This window comes from Phocoena phocoena, chromosome 20, assembly GCF_963924675.1.
Source record: "Phocoena phocoena chromosome 20, mPhoPho1.1, whole genome shotgun sequence".
Taxonomy (NCBI): Eukaryota; Metazoa; Chordata; class Mammalia; order Artiodactyla; family Phocoenidae; genus Phocoena; species Phocoena phocoena.
In genome coordinates, this window is record NC_089238.1 from 31,430,827 (window position 1) to 31,446,360 (window position 15,534).

General features: G+C 45.5%; 1 protein-coding gene across 1 annotated transcript in view; it reads left to right on the forward strand.

The window, feature by feature from the left end:
- The window catches only part of LOC136141040 (liver carboxylesterase-like), a 38,620-nt gene extending 23,432 nt beyond the window's left edge, over positions 1–15,188 (forward strand). The window contains 7 exon segments of the mRNA XM_065899178.1: positions 306–343; positions 5,522–5,662; positions 7,266–7,346; positions 7,618–7,765; positions 13,585–13,716; positions 14,655–14,727; positions 15,005–15,188. Coding sequence (XP_065755250.1) covers positions 306–343; positions 5,522–5,662; positions 7,266–7,346; positions 7,618–7,765; positions 13,585–13,716; positions 14,655–14,727; positions 15,005–15,188 — 797 coding nt within the window.
- The last annotated feature ends 346 nt before the right edge of the window (positions 15,189–15,534 follow it).

Genomic DNA, 15,534 nt, shown 5'->3' on the forward strand with positions numbered 1-15,534 from the left:
TGAGACTGGGGAAGAGGGAGTCCCCCAAAGGAAAATTGGGATGTTTTTGCCTGGAGGAACAAGAAGAGGAAATGGGTGCAGGGCAGGGCAGGCACAAGCAGCAGTCCTCTCCAGAGCTCCCCTCCCGCATCCCATACCTGCACCCTGTGCTCATGCCCAGGGGAGCTGGTGCCCTGCCCACTTCCTTTCAGCCCAGCCAGGGTGGCACCAGGAGGGAGGACTTGATACCTTTGAGCACAACTCACAGGATCAGCTTTGCTCTCAGGAAGCCTTTTCACCCACAGCCTCTGCCTTAGTCTTCACAGAAATTTTCCCTCTTGATTTACATGGAGGCCCCAGAGAGGTAAGGACCTTTGGTTTCTTGATTATAGGTTTTAAGTCTTTAAGCTCCAGTTGCATATGAATGAAAGAATTCTCTCTTTTGAAATCATAGTAACTCCTTGCATTTACCCTGCTGAGGCCAGGAGAGGGACAGAGTATTGCCTGGATAGCACGGGGAGGAAGACCAATCATAGCACACAGAACCTGTTCCCCCAACTCCCAATGCAGTGCTCTCTGTCATCAACCCTGTGTCCCCTGGACCCACCTACCCCCTCATCTTGTTTACATTCCTAAAAATGCCCTGTTAGGGGAAGGCTGGACTAGAAACTTCCACTGTGAGGAGTGGAGAGAACTGGACAATGGGGGCTCTTCAGGAGCCGTCACAAGGAGCTCAGATCTCCTGGGAGGCTGCAGGGGTGACTGGCTGTGCAAATTGCACTGTTTGCAGGGCTGTGAGGAAAGGAGTCATGAATCTCAGTCCTGAGGACACTACCCTCCTCCCAGCCACGCAGAAAACTCAAACAGCAGCCTCCCATCTCTTTTCTACCCTCCCACCTTCCAATGCTTTGCCAGGTTCTGATGGCATTACCTCTGCAACATCTTATGTCCTGCCCCCTCTGCTCTCTCCCTGGGGAGAGTAACACTCACCTTGAAAGGTGTAGAGAGGATTAAATGAGATTCATTCAGTCATTCAACAAAGACTTTTTTTTTGAAGTATAGCTGATTTACAATATTGTGTTGGTTTCTGGTGTACAGCAGAGTGATTCAGTTATACATACATATACATATTCTTTTTCATATTCTTTTCCATTATGGATATTGAATATAGCTCCCTCTGCTATACAGTAGGACCTTGTTGTTTATCTAGTTTATATATGGTAGCTTGTATCTGCTAATCCCAAACTCCTAATATATCCCTCCCCCACCCCCTTTCCCCTTTGGTAAACATAAGTTTGTTTCCTATGTCTGTATTTCTGTTTTGTAAATAAGTTTATCTGTGTCATATTTTAGATTCCACATATAAGTGATACCATATAGTATTTGTCTTTCTCTTTCTGACTTCACTTAGTATGATAATCTCTGGGTCCATCCATGTTGCTGCAAATGGCATTATTTCATTCTTTTTAATGGCTGAGTAATATTCCATTGTATGTATGTATATATATATATATATATATATATATATATATATATATATACCACATCTTCTTTATCCATTCCTCTGTCAATGGATATTTAGGTTGCTTCCACGCCTTGGCTGTTGTAAATAGTGCTGCGTGAACATTGAGGTGCATGTATCTTTTCAAATTAGAGTTTTCTCTGGATATATGCCCAGGAGTGGGATTGCTGGATCATATGGCAATGCTATTTCTAGTTTTTTAAGGAAATGTTCTCCATAGTAGCTGCACCCATTTGCATCCCCACCAACAGTGTAGGAGGGTTCCCTTTTCTCCATACCCTCTCCAGCGCCTTGTTATTTGTAGACTTTTTAATGATGGCCATTCTGACCAGTGTGAAGTGGTACCCTACTGTAGTTTTGATTTGCATTTCTCTAATAATTAGCGATGTTGAGCCTCTTTTCATGTGCCTATTGGCCATCTGTATGTCTTCTTTGGAGAAATGTCTATTTGGGTCTTCTGCCCATTTTTTTTTTTGATTGGGTTTTTTTTGTTGCTGTTATTGAGTTGTATGAGCTGTTTGTATATTTTGGAAATTAAGCCCTTGTTGGTCACATCGTTTGCAAATATTTTCTCCCAGTCCATAAGTTGTCTTCTTGTTTTGTTTATGGTTTCCTTTGCAGTACAAAAGCTTATAAGTTTGATTAGGTCCCATTTGTTCATTTTTGCTTTTATTTCTATTGCCTTGGGAGACTGACCTAAGAAAATTTTGTTTCACTTTACATCAGAGAATGTTTTACCTATGTTCTTTTCTAGGAGTTTTATCATGTCATGTCTTATATTTAGGTCTTTAAGCCATTTTGAGTTTATTTTTGTGTATGGGGTGAGAGTGTATTCCAACTTCACTGATTTACATGCGGCTCTCCAGCTTTCCCAGCACCACTTGCTGAAAAGACTGTCTTTTCTCCATTGTATTTTCTTGCCTCCTTTGTCAAAGAGGATCAACTGTAGGTGTATGGGTTTATTTCTGGGCTCTCTATTTTGTTCCATTGATCCATATGTCTGTTTTTGTGCCAATACCTCACTGTTTTGATTAGAGTAGCTTTGTAGTATTGTCTGAAGTCTGGGATGGTTATATTCCAGCTTTTCCAACAAAGATTTGTTCTTTTTCCAACAAAGATTTAATCAGCACTTCACTATGTGCCAGGACCTGATTTATAAGCTGGGGATATAGCAGTGGAGGCCATGCAGACACAATCCCCTGCCCCCTTGGAGTGAGGGTGGCAGACAATAGACAAGCAAACAAAATATGTAGTATGTTTGATGATGGTGTGTTTGGTGAAGGGAAATGGGGATAATTTGCCAGTGGTTTGAATTTGCAGAGCAGGGTCAGGGAATAGCTGGATGCAGAGGTGACATTTGAGCCAAGTTCTGGAGGAGGGGAGGAAGCCAGTTGTCAGTAAATTGGAGGAAGAGTGTTCCAGGCAGAGGGAACAGCAAAGGACATGAGACAAGAGGCCAGTGTGGCTGGTGTGAGGGGAAAGAACAGGCTTGAGGCTAAAAAAAGAGTGGAAGGTGGGGGTGGTCCTTTAAAGGACTTGGATTTTGATTCCAAGTGAGATGGGAAGTCTTGGGAGGGTTTTGAATAGAGGAGTGACAGGATCTTAGATTTCGCAAAGGGCACTTTGCTGTGTTGGGGATGATGTAGGGAAGGGGCAGGGCAGGCACAGGGAGACCAGCTGGGGAGCCTCTGTGCTGGAATAATCCAGGCCCGAGATCATGGCAGCTTGGACTAAGGCTATAGCAGAGCGGGTGGAGAGAAGAGGTTTGGGCCTGGAGATAGATAGATAGATAGATAGATAGATAGATAGATAGATAGATATAGATATATAGAGATATATTTTATGGAAGTATAGTTGATTTACAATATTGTGTTAGTTTCAGGTGTACAGCAAAGTGATTCCGTGATATATATAAATATTCTTTTTCAGATTATTTTTCATTATAGGTAATTACAAGATATTGAATATAGTTCTCTGTGCTATACAGTAAATCCTTGTTGTATATCTAGTTTATATGCAGTAATGTGTATCTGTTAATCCCAAACTCCTAATTTTCCCCCACCCTTTCCCCTTTGGTGACCATAAGTTTGCTTTCTATGTCTGTGAGTCTGTTTCTGTTTCGTAAATAAGTTCACTTGTATCATTTTTTAGATTCCACATATAAGCAATATCATATGGTATTTGTCTTTCTCTATGTGACTTACTTCATTTAGTATGAGAACCTCCAGGTCCATGGATGTTGTGGAAGTAACAGCTGACAGGATGTGCTGATGCACAGCGTGTGGGGCATGAGGAGAAGAGGAATGAAGCAGGCCCGAGTTTTTTGTTTGTTGGTTTGGTTTGGTTTTGGTTTCAGCCGTGCTGCGCGTCTTGTGGGATCTTAGTTCCCCAGCCAGGGATCGAACCCTCGCCCTCAGCAGTGAAAGCGTGGAGTCCCAACTACTGGATCGCCAGGGAATTCCCTCCTCTGGGTTTTTTGACCTGAGCAAGGTGATACATGAGGCCCACACAGAGCAGCCACTAGCACCCCCTCTGGACAGCAGTGTTTACTGTCCCTCTTACTGTTGCTGGTATCAGTCAGTCCCCACTGGACACTGCCCTGGACGCCACCTTGATCAACTTGGACCCTTGTTGTCTCTCTACTGCCCCTCCCCATCCCATGTCCCACGGTCCTGACAGATTTCCCCTTGTAAACACATGCCGCCTCTGTCTTAAAAGACAGACCTTCCTTACAAGACAAATCCCCTCACTCATGGAGTTATGCATTCAAACTACATCTGAGTCCCTACTGTGTGCAGGCATGTGCAGAACACGTGCTCCAACATGTGACCATGTCTCTATCGCACACCCCCAACATTCCTCCAAGCCCAGGACCCTTGGGTTTGAGGTTCCTGGGATGAGCACTAAAGTGACACCTTTGTCACTTTGCTTATGCTGTTCCCACTCTTTAGAAAACTGTTCATTCTCCAAAGCCCACTGCCAACGGTAGGCACCTCCTCTGTGTGGCCTTCCTGGGTCCTCCTTCCGGAATGAGTTGCTACTCTTGCTGGCCTCCTGCAGCAGCCCTTCCTGAACTGTGCAGCCTTTGGAAGTGAGCAGGAGTGGCACCCCAGTCCCTTCTCCCCTATCGTCAGCCATAGTGGATTAGGATTCAGGGCCTCGTCTTGCTGCATCAGAATTATGCGACAGAACCTCTCTTGCTGCAACTAGAGCTGGCCTGTCATTCACTGGTCCTTGCAGAGCAGAAGCAGGTCCCGGGAGCCATAGGATCTCAGAGCCTAGGAATTGTCCACTTCTACCTGCCATCCAGGAGGGGAATATGCACATGGGGCTGGTGTCCAGTGCAGGATCTGTAACAGCACTGCTAATGAATCATATCTAATGTTATTCAGCCCTTTCCAGGTTCCAGGTACTGTGCTCAGCATTTTGCATGTGTTCAGTAATTTAATCCCCACAACAACCCATCTTATAGATGAGGAAACTGAGGCACACACAGGTGAAACTACTTTCCCAAGTTACCAGCTAGTAAATGACAAAGCCAGATTTCAAATCCAGTCTGGCTCCAAAAACCCCGCTCTTAATGACCACTGTGACCAAATATGAACTATAACTATACCAGAAACCAGCTTCCCAGGTGGTGACATGTGAGTCAGTTGCTACTAATCTGTGGCCATGTCAATACAGTAGTCCCTCATTATCCTCGAGGAATAAGTTCCAAGACCCCCAGTGGATGCCCAAAACCTCAGAGAGTACCAAACCCTATATATCCTATGTTTCAGTTCCTATGCATACATGCCTATGATAAAGTTTAATTCATAAATTAGGTACCCTAAAAGAATATCCAACTGCTAGCATCACTACTCTTGGGCTTTGGAGCCATTATCAAGTAAGTAAGGGTCACCTGAACACAAGCCCTGCAATACCATGAGAGTTGATCTGGTAACCAAGAGGGCTACTAAGTGACTAGCGGGCAGGAGACCCTGGCAACCATAATGGACACAACACTGCCCTCTTCCCCAGAGCTCTCCTTTCCTGCCCTCCGTGCTTGACGGAGTGCTGCTGCCAAAGACACCCAAAGAGAATCTGGCTGAAAAGAATTTCCACCCCGTTCCCTACATCGTGGGAATCAACAAGCAGGAGTGTGGCTGGATTCTGCCGATGGTGAGAAAGTGCAGGCCTCTTAGACTTGCCTCCCCTTCCCGTCACATCACCCCTCCCATCTCTGGTCACAGGATCCCTCCTTCTACGCACACACCTCTGGGACCTTCATACACCTTGACGTTTCCGTGGAAACCTTCTCCACGATGGCCCAGCTGTCACCTGGGTGGTGCGGCCCTGGGGACCCACATCCCCACACACTCTCTGCTTATCCTCCCATCCAAGAATCCTGAAATGTCAGTGTCAGGAGGGCTGGTAGAGATAATCATTGGGCAGATGAGAAACCCAAGGCCTGGAAAGGGGAAGGGGCTTGGGAGTTAAGGAGAGTGAGGCCTGGGACCTGCAGCCTCTCCCCTGGGCTTGGTGCTTTCATAGTTTCTCCATAAATTCCACCCACCCACACCTCACACTCTCATTCATCTAACTGGAAAGATTCAAGGAGCCTGCTTCCTCCTGAGTTAAAATTGACTTCTAAAAGTTAGGAAGTACTTTCCCTTCTGCCAAAGATAAACAAAGCCGGACACTAGTTGAAGTGGTAACAGATTTGATTCAGATACACCCTTGCTGTAGGGAAAAGATCAATTGTCAACTGAACCCAAGGCGGGGGGCTCGGGGAGGATTATCCGTGTAACTGGGCCACCTGGATTTGTTAGCTGGCATTTATCTGGAGAAGAAACAAACTTCTTCTCTCTTTATGACAGGAGGCCGTGGTGTAAGTAGAAGCAAGGCTCCTGCTGAAATTAGGCCTTTATCTTTCCACAGGGACTGGAAGAGAGAGCAAGAATTACCCCCTGAATGTTTGCTTTTCATAGAGATGGCTCTCAAGTCCTGAGGAAACAGTTTTGTGTGGTAGATTTACATCTCAAAGGGCAGAGAAAGGATTTATAATAACAAGGTTTTAAAGTAACTGCACTAAGAATGGGTTCAGGGACCTACCTGCCCATCACCAGGTTTTGGCTATAGAGCAAACGGTAAATGTTCCTGGCAGCACACAGCTTTATAAGGGGGCCTGGGGTCATCCTGGGGACAGGGCCTTAAGCTGCCATGCTAGAGTTTGTTGAAGTCACTTAGTGCAGAGTTTTGATGCGGTTGTTATGTGCAGAGTTCTGCAGGTCTTCAGAATGATTTCAAAGATTATACCGAAAGACCAAAACCATAATGGCAGGATTTGGGGCTTTCTCAGTTATCTGACACAGGCGGGGTATTTGTGAGGTCTGTGTCATCTGCCCCAGAGCCCTCTACTTCAACACTTGGCTGGCTGAAACCTTCCCTCTCTGTCTTGATGACCACTGTGGAGACTCTAGCCTAAATATATATATATATATATGTACGCATATACATACACACACATATATATATACATACATACACATACACACAAAGACTGGGGCAGCTTCCCTTAACAATTACTTTATCTTCTTTGTACTCCTTGATTTCTAAATATAAAAGTCCATTTGATTCATTGATTTTGCCCAACTCCACAAAGACCCATGCCCATCAAGACATGACAGTGACCTTCAGCCTGCAGTGGTTTGGTTTGTTGGTCACTTCGGTTTTTCCTGTCATTACCGGATGATTCACAATTGCTTAACCTTTGTTTTAACAGTTCATGGGCTACTCATTCTCTGAAGGCAAGCTGGACCAGAAGACGGCCACATCCCTCGTGTGGAAGTCCTACCCCATCCTTGTAAGAGTCTAGGAATCACAGGAACTGGCTGAGCCCTAAAGAGGGGAAGAGGCTTGTCCCCAACTGCAGAGCAACTAATGGCAGAATGAAGACTGGGGCTGGAGGGTTCTACTCCCATTTTCATGCCTTTCTACCTCACCACCAGGAGTGGGCGGAAGTGGTTGCACAGAACTTGAGAGGTTCACCATTAATGCAAGCCTTCCTCCCTGGCTGGAGAAGCCATGCTGTTCACTAGGGCTTGGTGGTCACTTTCACTCTTGATCTATTTCAGAACATCCATGAGGAACTGACTCCAGTGGCTACTGACAAGTATTTAGGAGGGATGGACAACCCTGCCATAAAGAAAGACCTGTTCCTGGACTTGATTGCAGATGGGATGTTCGGTGTCCCATCTGTGAATGTGGCCCGTCGCCACAGAGGTGAGTCATGGAAAGTGGACAGGAGAAGGACACTGACCACACCAGCTTCACACTGTATTCTCTCCTAATGCTCAGCATAGAAAGATATGTGGAGGGACTTCCCTGGTGGCACAGTGGTTAAGAATCTTCCTGCCAATGCAGGGGACATGGGTTCAAGCCCTGGTCCGGGAAGATCCCACATGCCGTGGAGCAGCTAAGTCCGTGTGCCACAACTACTGAGCCTGTGCTCTAGAGCCCGTGAGCCACAACTACTGAGCCCACGTGCCACGACTACTGAGGCCTGCATGCGGCCTCTCCGTGGTCCACAACAGGAGAGGCCACTGCAGTGAGAGGCCTGCGCACCACAACGCCCCTGCTCGCCACAGCTAGAGAAAGCCCATGCGCAGCTGCAAAGACCCAACGCAGCCAAAAAATAATAAATAAATAAATTTATTTTTTAAAAAAAGATATGTGGAAACTCCAAGGTCCATTCTATATGGCCTGGGGACAGTGGGGGGCACTGTCCTATTTTGGTTTCCACCAGGAGCGACTCCAAGGAAAGGATCCAAATACAAATATTTTATTTGGGGGGTGATCCCAGGAAACACCAATAGAGGAGTGGAGAAGTGACATGAATGGAGAGGAAGCCAGTCCACCCTGCACCGTCAAGAAAGCATCCACCATGGACAGCTGGAGCTGGGGAGCTCTGAGAAAAACATATCTTAGGGTTATCCCAAGAGAGTGGCAAGAGAGCTGGGGTATTTATCCTCCAACTTTGTCAAGACATTGGTTGAAGGCTGTTCCCAAGGGCAGTTAAATTCCCTGGTGCTTTGACCTGCTGCACACATGGGCAGAGTGATCTCTGGCTGCCAAAGACCTCAGGCAAAGAGCTGTGGATGCAGGAGGTGGAACTCAGGCTGACGTGCCCGGAAGCAGGGGATATGGGGAGGCACCGACAGCCTCTGCCACAGGGCTCCTCACTTGAATTGCGGTGGTCTGTGGGGCTGGAGGGGAAATCTTGGAAGATAGGTCTTGGAAGGTTTCCAAGATCAGAGCTAGTTGCAAACTAGTTTGTTAACCAGTGGAGCTGGGGGTAGAGTGAGGCCAAGAGTAAGACCAGGAGTGTTGTCTGGGACCAAGAAAGCTGAAAGGAGTGAGAAGGGGGAGGTGTCGGGCAGGTGGTCTGGAGAATGTTGATGTCTGCAGCTGGCCTTGTTCCATCCCAATGTGTGCTGGGTCTATCATAGGACCTTTCAACATGTCCCAAGACTGTGTAGGGGAGATGTGAGGTAAAGGATGGATGAGCTCACCCGAACAGGAGGTGTCCCTTTGGGGCGCCTTGTTGAGGTCCTCACCGGACCCTTCCTTTTCTAGGAGCTATCCTTCACCTAGTCTGCAAGGCAGGAAATGGTTCTCTGATCCAGACCACTCTCTCTAACTGTGCTAGAAGGGTTTTAGAATTGGAGACTTTAAAAGCATAATAAAAATTAGCTACAGCTCACCTACCATGTCCCCAAAATTCAGGACAGTCATGTACAGGTGCTGGTTACCACTCCCTCCTCCATAGGGTCCTGATGAAACTCTTCAGCCAGGGGCTGCCTGGGGTCAAATCTGTTCTTTCACAAACTTGGCTTTGTCTCTCGATACTTGTGGTTTCCTCTTCCTGTCTGTTGACCCAGCCGTCCTGGACTTGTGTTTTATCTGAATCTCATGACTGCATTCAGGATCTTTTTTGCCTGGACTTCCCTGATTTTATCAACATTATTCTTTCCTTTTTAAATTTTTGTACTTGTCTTACTCTTTTTTTTATAGAAGAGAACTTTTCTGAATATAAAATTAACATCTTACAGTTGTAAAACATTTTGAAAATATGGAAACACATAAAGAAGAAACTAGATATCACTCATAATTCCTCCACCTAGAAGAATCTGCTATAAATTTTTGCCATATTTTCTTCTATTAATCTTTCCATATCTTACATATAATTTAAATATTAATTTTATCTTATGCTTTTGTTCACAGAATCCTATATTGTAAGCATTTCCTCAATGTCAGCAAAAACTCATTAAAAAATCCATTATTTCATGGAATAATGCATTAAAATTTACTTTAGTCTTCCTGTCCTATTGGATATTTAGGCAGGGTGCCCATACTTTGGTGCTACAAAAACATTATGCTCAGCCTCATGTGCATAAATCTGTAACCAAATCTCTGATGATTTTCTTAGAATTGGTTATTAGAGGTTTATTACTAGCCTGGGCCTGTAGGAGCATTTTAAATTTCTTGATACATATTGTGAAATTGCTTTCCAGTGTATAAGAGTGTGGATTTCTTTTTTTTTAATTAATTAATTTATTTTATCTTTATTGGAGTATAATTGCTTTACAATGGTGTGTTAGATTCTGCTGTATAACAAAGTGAATCAGCTATATGTATACATATATCCCCATATCCCCTCCCTCTTGAACCTTCCTCCCACCCTCCCTACCCCACCCCTCTAGGTCGTCACAAAGCATGGAGCTGATTTCCCTGTGCTATGCAGCAGCTTCCCACTAGCTATCTATTTTACATTTGGTAGTGTATATATGTCAGTGCTACTCTCTCACTTCGTCCCAGCTTCCCCTTCCCCACCCCGTGTCCTCAAGTCCGTTCTCTACGTCTGTGTCTTTATTCCTGCCCTGCCACTAGGTTCATCAGTACTGTTTTTTCTTAGATTCCATATATGTGCATTAGCATACAGTATTTGTTTTTCTCTTTCTGACTTACTTCACTCTGTATGACAGACTCTAGGTCTATCCACCTCAATACAAATAACTCAATTTCGTTCCTTTTTATGGCTGAGTAATATTCCATTGTATATATGTGCCACATCTTCTTTATCCATTCATCTATCGATGGACATTTAGGTTGCTTCCATGTCCTGGCTATTGTAAATAGAGCTGCAATGAACATTGTGGTACATGACTCTTTTTGAATTATGGTTTCTCAGGGTATGTGCCCAGTAGTGGAATAGCTGGGTGATATGGTAGTTCTATTTTTAGTCTTTTATTTTTAATACAGCAGGTTCTTATTAGTCATCAATTTTATACACATCGGTATATACATGTCAATCCCAATCGCCCAATTCATCACACCCCCACCCCCACCCCCCACCCCAGCTTTCCCCCCTTGGTGTCCATATGTTTGTTCTCTACATCTGTGTCTCAATTTCTGCCCTGCAAACTGGTTCATCTGTACCATTTTTCTAGGTTCCACATATATGCGTTAATATACAATATTTGTTTTTCTCTTTCTGACTTACTTCACTCTGTATGACAGTCTCTAGATCCATCCACGTCTCAACAAATGACCCAATTTCATTCCTTTTTATGGCTGAGTAATATTCCATTGTATATATGTGCCACATCTTCTTTATCCATTCATCTGTTGATGGACACTTAGGTTGCTTCCATGACCTGGCTATTGTAAATAGTGCTGCAGTCAACATTGGGGTGAATGTGTCTTTTTGAATTGTGGTTTTCTCTGGGTATATGCCCAGTAGTGGGATTGCTGGGTCATATGGTAGTTCTGTTTTTAGTTTTTTAAGGAACCTCCATACTGTTCTCCATAGTGGCTGTATCAGTTTACATTCCCACCACAGTGCAGGGGGTTCCCTTTTCTAAGAGTGTGGATTTCTTAATTCTCTCAGTTGAGATACTCAGATTAAAAAATAAAAATAGGGACTTTCCCAGTGGCACAGTGGTTAAGAATCTGCCTGGTAATGCAGGGGACACAGGTTCGAGCTCTGGTCCAGGAGGATCCCACCTGCTGTGGAGTAACTAAGCCCGTGCCCCACAACTACTGAGCCTGTGCTCTAGAGCCTGTGTGCCACAACTCCTGAGCCCACGGGCCACAACTACTGAGGTCCTTGCACCTAGAGCCCGTGCTCCGCAACAGGAGAAGCCGCTGCAATGAGAAGCCTGCGCACCACAACAAAGAGTAGCCTCCACTCGCCACAACTAAAGAAAGCCCACACACAGCAACAAAGACACAATGCAGCCAAAAATAAATTAGTTAATTAATTTAAAAAAAAATGCTGCTAATTTCATAAGCCCCTCCTAACCAAAAAAAAAAAAAAAAAAAACCCACACTTTTAATTTGCATATTTGTGATTGCTAGCTTTCCTTCCCTCTGCTTTTCTTATTGCTCTTAAATGTTATTATTCAATTCTGTGCCTACTTTATTTTGAAGACTTGTGTTGTGGTTGCAGGAATTTAATAAATCTCAGAGGTTTAAGGCAGAAAGCTTAAAAAAACAAAAAGAAACAGAAGGAGAATATATTTTGGGCAGCATGCTGCCATAATTAAGTTCTCTCATTCACAAAAGGTCTTTCCTCTCTGGCTGGGTTGTGAGTTCCATTCTAAAACTTCTGAGTGGCAGAGCCAAGGATAAAACCCCTCCTTACAGCAATTTCTGCTTGACCTTGAAACAACTGTTTAGTAAGTGGATTATGGGACCACAGAAGGATTGCTTCTTCCAAAAACACCCCTTGCTAAACCAAAGTGCAATGATGGGGGGGAGAGAGGCAATTAAATAGATTATTCTACATCCTCCTGTGGGGATAGCATATATTGTTAAGCTACTTTGTGGACAAATATTTAATGATATGAAGCAATTATTATAGTCATATGAAATAACATATACAATAGTATCCTAATTTTATATACATGAGTCGGATAAGTGCTAAAATATTAACAGAGGTTTCTCTGAGCGGTGGGATTAGATGTGATCTTTTTATTCTTATTCCTTTTTTCTGCATTTTCCAAATGTGATTCTGTCCCCAGGAAGGGAAAAAGTGTGATATTTCCCCGCCAGTCTGACTTGGGGCCTGACCCTTCCCGGGTAGAGTCACTCGCTCTGGGCATAATGATCAATGCAAAGCACAGAGCTCCCCGGGCGGGTGGCCCGTGATTTAGCCCTGAAGGAGCAAGATGGGCAACGCTGCTGAAGCATCAGAAGGAAAACTGACATCTTCCTGGGGCTTAGAGAGGGGGTGGTGAGCGTAGGGGCAGGGGAGAGAAGGAGGGAGGAACTGTACCCTTCCTCGGCCCCTTCTTCCTTCTGCCACCACCTTAACACTCCCCGGGCCAAGCAGGAAGCAAGACCTGTATGATGACAGAGAAAAAGGAAATGCTGAATTGTGGTTTCCTGAGACACAAGGAATAGACTGTCCCCTTTCTGCATAGGCTTGTATTTAAATACCTGCACTTTCAGACTAGCAACTTGGATTTACTTCACTCTTCTTGGAATACGTGTGAAAAACACCAGAAATGCTCAAAAATGGGCATAATAGAAGGCACCTGTCAGGCTGCAGGTATTCTCCAAGGGAATGAAGACTAACCTGTTAGCAATGAAATACAGTAGTGTAAAGTGTGTGCATATAGACGTCCTGTGTGTATGAATGCATCAGAAGGGGCTTATGTGAGTTGACCTAGTGCCCCTGTAGTTATCTTGAATGGATCTACCCAAAGTTTCAACATTCATTCATTTATTCAATCAATCTTCACTTATTCATTCAATGAATACCTGGCTCAAATCCTATTCTACATCCCCCAACTATGCACTCTTAATCAAGTCACGAAATTTTTCCAAAAGTCTTTTTCTCTGTTATGCTGATAACCAGGGGCTTCCTGCAGGGACATACAGGGTCTGGCACACAGTTGCTTCTCACAGTGGGCAACTTCTGTTAATATTGTTCACTCAGGACCAGGCAGCGCCCCTCCCACCCACCTCTGGAGCCCTTGATACCATCCAGGTGTGCGTCTGCTGAAGTGAACTGTGCATGAATCCATGTCTTCCAGATGCCGGAGCCCCCACTTACATGTATGAGTTCCAGTATCGCCCAAGCTTCTCATCAGCTGTGAAACCCAAGACGGTGATGGGGGACCATGGGGATGAGCTCTTCTCGGTCTTTGGGGCTCCATTTGTGAAAGGTGATGGCCCTTTGGTGACTACAGACTTGGAGTTAGGGGATCTGGGTTCAAGTCTTGGTTTGGTGGCCTTGGGCAAGTTCCTCCTTCTCTCCAGGTCTTAGTTTCCTGAATTCACCACAACAGCGTTGAAGGACAAAGGGTCCTAACCTTTCTCTTGCTCTAATGTGCATGGTGGAGAATGTGTATCCTTGCGCCCTCCTCCATGGTCACTCTAAGAATCCAGACCTGGGCATCAGTAAGACAGGAGGTGGGTCACCTGCAGGGCCCTGCTCAGGGCTAGAATGCCACCACTCACTTCACACTCACAAGAGCATATCAGAAGGTACGTGAGAGTAAGGTTAGAATTGCTCTTAACCTTGAATCAGGACTAATATGTGTCTGTCTATCCAACCATCTATCTATCTAAAACTCATATCTTTTAATACACTTAAGAGTATAATATTTTAAAGAAAACTTTTCACAGATGTCTTCAATGTCTTAACCCTCAGCAGTTACTGACAACTTGTGTGTGACACAACCCAGGGCTGTTCATGACACCCAGTGCCTCTGGGCACTTTCTGGTTGGGTGACTCTTTGGGGGCCTTGCAGCTTGGTTATTTTTCAGATTCTATGAAAATGTGTGTGGGTATAGGAGATTGAAAAAAGACCCAAAGGAGAGTATCCTGGGAGGTGGGGTTACTGTAGCAGAAACCCTGGGGTGTGGCCCTGTGACCCAGCCAGTTTATGGATTGACTACAGCCCTTCACTGAGCCTGACCTAGGTCAGTAACTGTCAAGCTTAAAGTGCACTTGAATTACCCAAGATCTTCTTAAAATACGGTTTTGACTCAGTAGGTCTGGAGTAAGGGCCCCGTTTCTGAATTTCTAACAAGTTCTCAAGGGCTGCTGCTGCCCCTGAACCACACTTTGAGTAGCAATGGCTTTGTCTCCTCTCCACAGATGGTGCCTCAGAAGAGGAGACCAATCTCAGCAAGATGGTGACGAAATTTTGGGCCAACTTTGCTCAGAACGGGTGAGCTGGTGGCACAGACGGAGCAGGGTTGGGAAGGGGCAGGGCGTGTCTGCTGGGTGGGAGGAGCTTCAACGTGTGCTGGGTAAACTCCCCGCCCTGTGGCCCCTGACGTGAGAGCTCCCTCAGTGGACAGGCTGCCCAGGAGATGGTCAGCCTCCTGTCTCTGGAGGCATATGAGCCTTTGGCAGAGATGAAGCCAGGGGGTCCCTGACAATCTCTGAGGGTTGTTGGGGCCACACAGTAGCTTTGGGGAATTTCTATGTGAGTCTGTTCCCAGGAATCCCAACGGGGAGGGGCTTCCCCCTTGGCCAGTATATGACCAGAAAGAAGGGTACCTTCAGATTGGCGTCACCACCCAGGCAGCCGAGAAGCTGAAAGACAAGGAAGTGGCTTTCTGGAACGAGCTCCTGTCCAAGGAGGTGGCAAAGAAGCCACCCCAGTTAAAACATGCTGAGCTGTGAACGGGAGGCTCAGCTGGCCTTGGGGGCTTGTGGGACCCCAGACAGGGGTATTCTATAGAAGGTGTTTGTGGGCCAAAGAGGCATCTTTTTGTGGAGGCTGGGGAATTATCTGATGGGAGTAGCAGAGGTCAGGGAGGGGGAATTTCTGTTTTTGTGGCCTCAATTTTGGAAATAAATGTTCTTTTGGAGACCAAGTCAGTGTCTTTGTCTTGGGCTGGAAGTAAGTCATCCTCATTAGCAAGAGAAGGATGAGAGAGGGCACCACTGGCAGGAAGGTGACTCAGGCAGCTCTGGCTTGGCCTCTGGACAGGAAGAGTCCAGTAGGCTGGGCCCTGGGAGGGGCTGA